The sequence below is a fragment of the Urocitellus parryii genome, chromosome 6 (genome assembly GCF_045843805.1).
Source record: "Urocitellus parryii isolate mUroPar1 chromosome 6, mUroPar1.hap1, whole genome shotgun sequence".
NCBI classification, from domain to species: domain Eukaryota; kingdom Metazoa; phylum Chordata; class Mammalia; order Rodentia; family Sciuridae; genus Urocitellus; species Urocitellus parryii.
The window spans coordinates 153354976-153362476 of NC_135536.1; the positions used below are offsets into that span (position 1 = coordinate 153354976).

General features: G+C 53.4%; 1 protein-coding gene across 1 annotated transcript; it reads left to right on the plus strand.

Moving 5' to 3' along the window:
- Nucleotides 1-4804: 4804 nt before the first annotated feature.
- Foxa2 (forkhead box A2) lies at nt 4805-7259 on the plus strand. Its single transcript, XM_026393055.2, has 2 exons — nt 4805-4891; nt 5955-7259. Exons 1-2 carry the CDS (start codon nt 4805-4807, stop codon nt 7257-7259), a joined length of 1392 nt encoding a protein of 463 aa, XP_026248840.2.
- Nucleotides 7260-7501: the final 242 nt, after the last annotated feature.

A 7501-nucleotide genomic window follows, 5' to 3' on the forward strand; every position in this document is an offset into this window, starting at 1 on the left:
TAACATGAAAGCTTATTACCTATTTCACCATAAAATAATAAAGGAAGGTAATAATAAAACAACAGTGATACAAAACTGTACAATCATACTGCAGAAAAATGTACATTGAAGACATAAGACTACTACCCAAACAGAATTGGTGCTGGGAATTGAACTGAGGGCCTTCCTCATTCTAAGCAGGTGCACTACCACTGAGGTATACCTCCCCCACCCCACCCATTAGAATCATTAACATCAACATTCTTTTTATTTTATGATTATTTTTTATTTGGATCCCTTCTTTTCATTACATCTTGAAAAGGGAAGATAGATTGCATGCAGGTTCGTTGTTTTTTAAACTTAAATGTTGTGTCTTATCCCTCCCCACTTCTATCAGCATTTTCTAGTGTGTGTGTGTGTATGTGTGTGTGTGTGTGTGTGTGTGTGTGTGTGTGTTTTGGTAAGACTGTATAACACTATTTTTTTTTCATTTTTTCAAGTCAATATCCGTTTCATAAGTTGTTCTTAGCTAATTGTTTTCAGTAGTATTTCCAACAAATAGTGTTTTGACCCTTAAAGAACAATGAAATGTTTTTTTTAACCTTTGTTTATTTAGTTTTTTTTTTTTAATGTGGTGCTGGGGATTGAATCCAATGACTCACATGTGCTAGGCAAGCACTCTACCACTGAGCCAAAACCTCAGCCTAAATGAAGTGTTTTGACCCTTAAAGAACAATGAAGACCAGCAGGAGAGTATTTGAAGATATGCCCACTGCCAAAGACAAATTCTGATACTCTGGTTTTTAAAAATGAATTTCAGAAATAACCCACCAGTTGGCCAGCCCAGGTGGCACATGCCTGTAATTCCAGCATCTGGAGAAGCTAAGGCAATAGGCTCACCAGCCTAGCAACTTAGCAAGATTCTGTTAAAAAAAAAAAAAGTTAAAAATTAATGATAACTTTGACACACTATATACATTTTCTTCATTGAGACTTGGGATTCACCCAGAAAATTCCACCCTGGGCATGTGGACATCTGATGACTATTAAATAAGAAATCTTATTTTTGACAGTAAAAAGTCTACTTTCATAAGACTTTAAATCATGTTTCTATTTCCTCTGACTTAACCTCGCCTGCAGACCTGTTGGAAAATGCCCTGAACAGGTTGGAGAACTTTGAGTAAGTCCTTTCCCAGACATTCATTCTCTGAAGGGCTTTATGAATTGGAGTATTGATCAGTTGAATAGGGCTTTTAATATTTTTCCCTTTGATATTTTATGGATTATATCTTAAGGAAGTTGAGTTCCTTTCATTGATGCTCCCTTCTGTAGTTTCATTGACAAAGAGAGTTGGCTGGGGGGGTGGGGGTGGAGGATTGCTAAGGGACACAGAATCACAGCGTCTCTTACTACCGAGAGAAGAGGTAACCTGCATTTGAATCCAAGCCGTAGCTCCCTTTGCCGCCGCGGGTACATCCAGAATAAAAATAAACCCTACAACCCCAAGTACAGTCGTTGGTTGTAAAGAGGCTTTAATATAGTAACCGAGCAGGACTGAAGGAAACGGAAAGAAAAGAGAGAAGGCAGGCAAAGGAAAGCTTTATAGGTCTAGGCTCCAGGTGAGGTGAATTAAAGGGGGGTCAAAGCAAACATCTGTTTGCAGCCCGAGTTCCTGCGAACTTTTTCCTGGAGAGAAGCACCCGGAGCAATTCACAACATTCCAGCCTGAAGCTTCCGTGCCAGAAATCTGAATAAACCTTTAGAAATCGAAGCTCCAGGGAGGACCAGAACGTGCAGGGGGAGGTAGCGCCGCCAAAGAACGCGGAGCTGGGAAAGCGCGAACCCAGCCTGTCTGGTTCATTCCGGCCCCGACGCAGCGGGTGGGTCCCCTGTTACTGGCTGCCAAAAGCGAACTGCAGGCCGCGTTCGCCTTCCCTGGGAGCGGGCGCGCTGGGAAGACCCGGGACCCGAGGTTTGGAGACCACAGGCGGCGTTATACGCAGCTCGACCCTACCCGAGCCTGTTTGGGTTTGCGCAGAATTTCGAGGACCTCCGAAGAAATTCAGAGGCCCTGGCATCGTTATTCCAGGCAGGGCTACTCAGAGAGATAGAAAAGGCAGCTAGGCATTGGAGTTGGCCGATTGGGAGCGCGGGGGGTAAATGCAGACTTGAGTCGCTCCAGTTGGCCTTGTGGACGACAGGGGGCGCCCTGTCACTGTAGAAGCCGGTGCTTAGCGCTCCCTAAGGTCAGGGATCCAAAACACCAAGAAGACTGGGGGTGAAGGTGGGAGCTCTCAAGATCCGCTCCTTCTCTTCCAAATAATCTCCTGTTTCAACACCTGCTCTTTCGTTTTGCATAAGAAATATTTTCTAGGACCAAATTTTCAACCAGGAGCAAAATCGGAAGCGGGGAGTGGGCACACACTTAAGCTCACATCCTCACATTAACTCGCCTGCCCCTCCCCACACAGGTTAACCAGAATATTCTTTTGGGTTTTCAAGCCGATGCACACCAGAAACCTGCCCGTTTGGTGTTGTTTTGCAGAGTTTTCTGTTTGGGAATTTAAGTGCTATGTGGAAAGGAGGGGTTTAACAATGTGTTTTGGGGAGGATGTGTGTATGTGGGGAAGCTGTGTTTCTGCTCCCGAATGAGCAGAAAACTTTGGGGGAAAAGAAAAAAAAAAACCTTCTTTTTGTTCTCCATGCCCCTTTTCCCCAATTTCTTAGAAGTTGTTTCCACCCTTCCTCTGTATGGGACCCACTGGAAGATGCTGGGGATCTGGCTCTCTGGCTCCCATGGGCAAATATTCAACTGTGCTTATTACACACCATCAGGCACTTGGGGGTATCTTGCCCTCCTGAGAGCTCTCAGCAATCTAGGATGGGGTACACCCGCTTCAGCAGAAATGGAAATCTTTACTTTGGGGGAGCCTACCCTGACATTCTTTCAGAAGGCTTATTATTGCCCTCCTTTATAAATTATCCAAACTATGTGCATTTGAGCATCAAAGGGCACTGTGAGCATCTGCCTCTTCGGTTCAAAAACCAGTGCAGACCCCAGAGGCAGGGATGGGGGGGGGGTCCGCCTGCACCTACTGCTATCTTCTGGCTCACCTTCCAGTTTGATCCTCACACACACTTCCATTCTTCATGTTCAGCTTCATGCCTGTCACCTCATCTCTCTTCTGCTACCATCACCCCTAATTCTGGAGAAGTGTTCTGGGGCCCCACTATTTCCAATTTTTTTTTTCTCATCTCAGAGAGTAAGCATGCAAGGCTAGATACCATGGCCCAGCCAGTTTTCAGAACCAAAACAGAGCTTCCATATCTAAATACCTGCAAATACTTCCATTGCAAACCTGGACTTGCTGTGGGTAGCCAACCCAGGACAGGCGACAATTTTTGCACCCAGGAATTACAGTGGAAATAAAAGAGAAGCACAGAATTGCTGAAGTTTTTAATATTTATAAAACAACCCCTCCAAAAGACAGAAAGGAAGGAGACCCTCTTGAAGTCATTTCATACGACCCATTATTGATTCCTTTATTCTTCTCCCCCTTCCTGCTCTACACCCACCTCCTACCCTGTTTGTTTTAGTTACGAAATGCTGTGGGCACCTTGGTTGTAACTGAAAAGTAACCTTGAAATACGCCGGCCTGAATGTCAGAGACAAATCGGTCTTCCAAGCGTCGGCTGCAAGTAGCCGGGCTGCGTGCACCCGACTGCACCCCTGTCAGTGGCAGGAGGTGGACTTTGAGGAGGCAGAAAACCGAGGTGTTTGTATCATGAGCGCCCCGCGGGTTGTCCGGGGCCGCTCAGGGACTTAACTGGAGCAGGGAGGGGCCTCTCAGGAGCAGCGGCGGGCGAGTTAAAGGTGTGTACACAGTTTTTCTAAATAAGACGGCGCTTTGCAAATTGGCTGTCACCTGCTTGTTGTTTTGACAGGGAAGGTGCGCTGAGAGCGAAGAAACCCGGGATAAATAAATCCTGCTTAAATAAGGCTCTGCGGGACACGGAGGCGGGACGCCCCCTAGGACAGACGCTTGGCGCTAAGGGATCGGGCGGGGACAGAAGTCCAGAGCCACTTTTGCCGGGGGTGGAGGTGCCTTTTTCTAGGCGTCTCTGCCCTCGGTGACTCCCAGGTGGATCCAGGAGCAAAAGTGAGCTCCGTCTGGGCGCCTGCGGGCCAGCTCGCCGTTTTCCTGTCCCGACCCCAGAGTGTAGTGCACATAGGGAGCTGAGCGGGCGCGGGCGCAGAGGGGCAGGTGTGGGGTGCCTGCCGAGGCTTCCTCTCACCTAGGTGTGAGCTGATTATTCAAATGGGCTGCCCCGGGTCTGGGGATTGGAGGCCCGCGCCAGCGCGCCGCGCTATATCACCAGCCGCCCACGTCACTGCGGCACTTGTCCGCTCCGCGGTCCACACCTCCTCCTCCCCCTCCTCCTCCTCCTCTCCCCCCACCCGCCCCGCGCCTCGAGCTTCCCGCCGCCTCGGGGCAGCTCGGCACTGCCAACCTCAGCCTCCACCCGGCAGCCCGTGAGCGCGGCGGCGGCGGTGGCAGTGGCGGGCGCTAGCGACAGCCGGGCTCTGGTCTGGGCCTCCTCGGTTCCTCGGCCCCCTCCTCCTGTGACCCACACCTCCCTCCCACTTCCAACTACCGCCTCCGGTCGGCCCTGGGAGAGAGAGGGAGTGGATCCGACAGAGAGGGAGCGCCAGAGAGGGAGGGAGGGAGGGGACGGTGCCTTCGCCGACTTTTTTTTTTTTAAGAGGGTGGGGGTGGGGGCTGATTGCTGGTCGTTTGTTGTGGCTGTTAAATTTTAAACTGCCATGCACTCGGCTTCCAGTATGCTGGGAGCCGTGAAGATGGAAGGGCACGAGCCGTCCGACTGGAGCAGCTACTATGCCGAGCCCGAGGTAAGCGCTCGCTTTTTCCAGGGGGAAGTGGGGTGGTGGCGTTCGCTCCTTCCCCAACCTCAGGACCGCTTCCCTCGCTGGCACCCGCCCCTCACCCCCAGCTTTACTGGGCAGCCGCCTTTTCCGCCCTCCTTCGACTCAAATGGGTCTCTTTTTTATACGACACACTGTTAGCCTTGAGATAATATTAACTTTGTGATCAAATATTGACTTGCGGCGCCTCCAAATCCTCTTCGTGGCCGAGCCACGCACTATCCTAACAGAGTTATGTTTGGCAGCGCGCGGCTGGGGAGGGGTGGGAGGTCTGCCGGCGAGGGGGTGGGGAGCTGAAGAGGAGAAGGTGGGTAGGAGTTGGGGGCTGAGGTGAAGGCAAAGAGTCAAAGAATAATGGACAAAGAGAAAGAAAGTTTGAGGCTTCTAAGCCCAACCGCGTGTAGTTCTTTCCCCAGTTCGCGGTTCCTTCCCTATTGCTGCACGCAATGCCTCAGACTGTCCCCCGCCCCCACTCCGACCCCGCTCATATTGCACTTCAGTTCTCCTAGGGGCCAGGGTGGGGGTCCCGGGAGGAAGTCTGGGCATAGGGAACCCTGGGACAGTCTCCACTGGAGACCGTCCTGTGCGTCCCGAGCGGCGTCCTAAAGGCTGTTTACTGGAACCTGAGGTAGAGTCCGGGGATTCCTGGCCGTGGCGCTGGATCTTTATGCTGGCCGGAGAGTTCCGAAAGAGTTTGGGGAAATTATGGGGAGGGAGAATTCATCTGGGGTAACTGACCTGGTGTTGCGCCAGGGACCCGGTGTTCCGGACCCCGGGCAAGGAGCAGAAGGAATAGAAAGGGGGCCACATGCCCATGACTGCAGCCTGTTGACTACCTCCGCAAGGGTTATCCTGGCTCACTCTAAGTGAAATAAATTCAGCGTCCCGTTACCGTAGCCCAAAGGAGGGAAAGACTCCCTGGAGGCTTCACCGGAGGCGGGGGCCTGGGCTGGACGGGTGGATGGGAGGTTTGGCCACGCTGGAGCCGCGGTGCTAATGTTGCGTCTCCCTCTCCCGGCTCTGTCCGCAGGGCTACTCTTCCGTCAGCAACATGAACGCCGGCCTGGGGATGAACGGCATGAACACTTACATGAGCATGTCGGCGGCCGCCATGGGCAGCGGCTCGGGCAACATGAGCGCAGGCTCTATGAACATGTCGTCGTACGTGGGCGCGGGCATGAGCCCGTCCCTGGCCGGCATGTCCCCGGGCGCGGGCGCCATGGCGGGCATGGGCGGCTCGGCCGGGGCAGCTGGAGTGGCGGGCATGGGACCGCATTTGAGTCCGAGCCTTAGTCCCCTCGGGGGACAGGCGGCCGGGGCTATGGGTGGTCTAGCCCCGTATGCCAACATGAACTCCATGAGTCCCATGTATGGGCAGGCGGGTCTGAGCCGCGCGCGCGACCCCAAGACGTACCGGCGCAGTTACACGCACGCCAAGCCGCCCTATTCGTACATCTCGCTCATCACCATGGCCATCCAACAGAGCCCCAACAAGATGCTGACGCTGAGCGAGATCTACCAGTGGATCATGGACCTCTTCCCCTTCTACCGGCAGAACCAGCAGCGCTGGCAGAACTCCATCCGCCACTCGCTCTCCTTCAACGATTGTTTTCTCAAGGTGCCCCGCTCCCCAGACAAGCCCGGCAAGGGCTCTTTTTGGACCCTGCACCCGGACTCGGGCAACATGTTCGAGAACGGCTGCTACCTACGCCGCCAGAAGCGCTTCAAGTGCGAGAAGCAGCTGGCACTGAAGGAAGCCGCCGGTGCCGGGGGCGGAGGCAAGAAGGCGGCTGCTGGGAACCAGGCTTCGCAGGCTCAGATCGGGGAGGCCGCTGGGCCGGCCTCCGAGACTCCGGGGGACACTGAGTCGCCTCATTCGAGCGCCTCCCCGTGCCAGGAGCATAAGCGCGGGGGTCTAGGGGAGCTGAAAGGGACGCCTTCCGCGGCGCTGAGTCCCCCAGAACCGGCACCCTCGCCAGGGCAGCAACAGCAGGCCGCAGCCCACCTGCTGGGCCCACCCCATCACCCTGGCCTGCCTCCTGAGGCCCACCTCAAACCTGAGCACCACTACGCCTTCAATCATCCTTTCTCCATCAACAACCTCATGTCTTCGGAGCAGCAACACCATCACAGCCACCACCACCACCAGCCCCACAAAATGGACCTCAAGACCTACGAACAGGTGATGCACTACCCTGGCTACGGTTCCCCCATGCCCGGCAGCTTGGCCATGGGCCCGGTCACGAACAAAGCGGGCCTGGACGCCTCGCCCCTGGCCGCAGACACCTCCTACTACCAGGGAGTGTACTCCCGACCCATTATGAACTCCTCTTAAGAAGACAGCTTCAGGCCCGGTTAATTCTGGCAGCCGGCAGCCGGGACAAGGACAAGAGAGAGGAAGGAGGGGTTGAGACTTTGGGGAGGGTGTGTTGGAAAGGTGCAAGGAAGAAGAAATTACACCTCCACCCCAAGACAACTGTCTACTGTTCTCCTCTGCAGCCTTTCCTTCCCACAGATGGGCCACACTGATGCCTATCAATAAAGAGGGAAAGGGGGAAAATATGAACTTTTAAAAAA

Coding starts and splice junctions, on each gene's coding strand:
- Foxa2 (XM_026393055.2), top strand. CDS start 4,805: ATGCACTCGGCTTCCAGTATGCTGGGAGCCGTGAAGATGGAAGGGCAC. Junction 4,892..5,954: donor GCTACTATGCCGAGCCCGAG/GTAAGCGCTCGC, acceptor CTCTGTCCGCAG/GGCTACTCTTCCGTCAGCAA.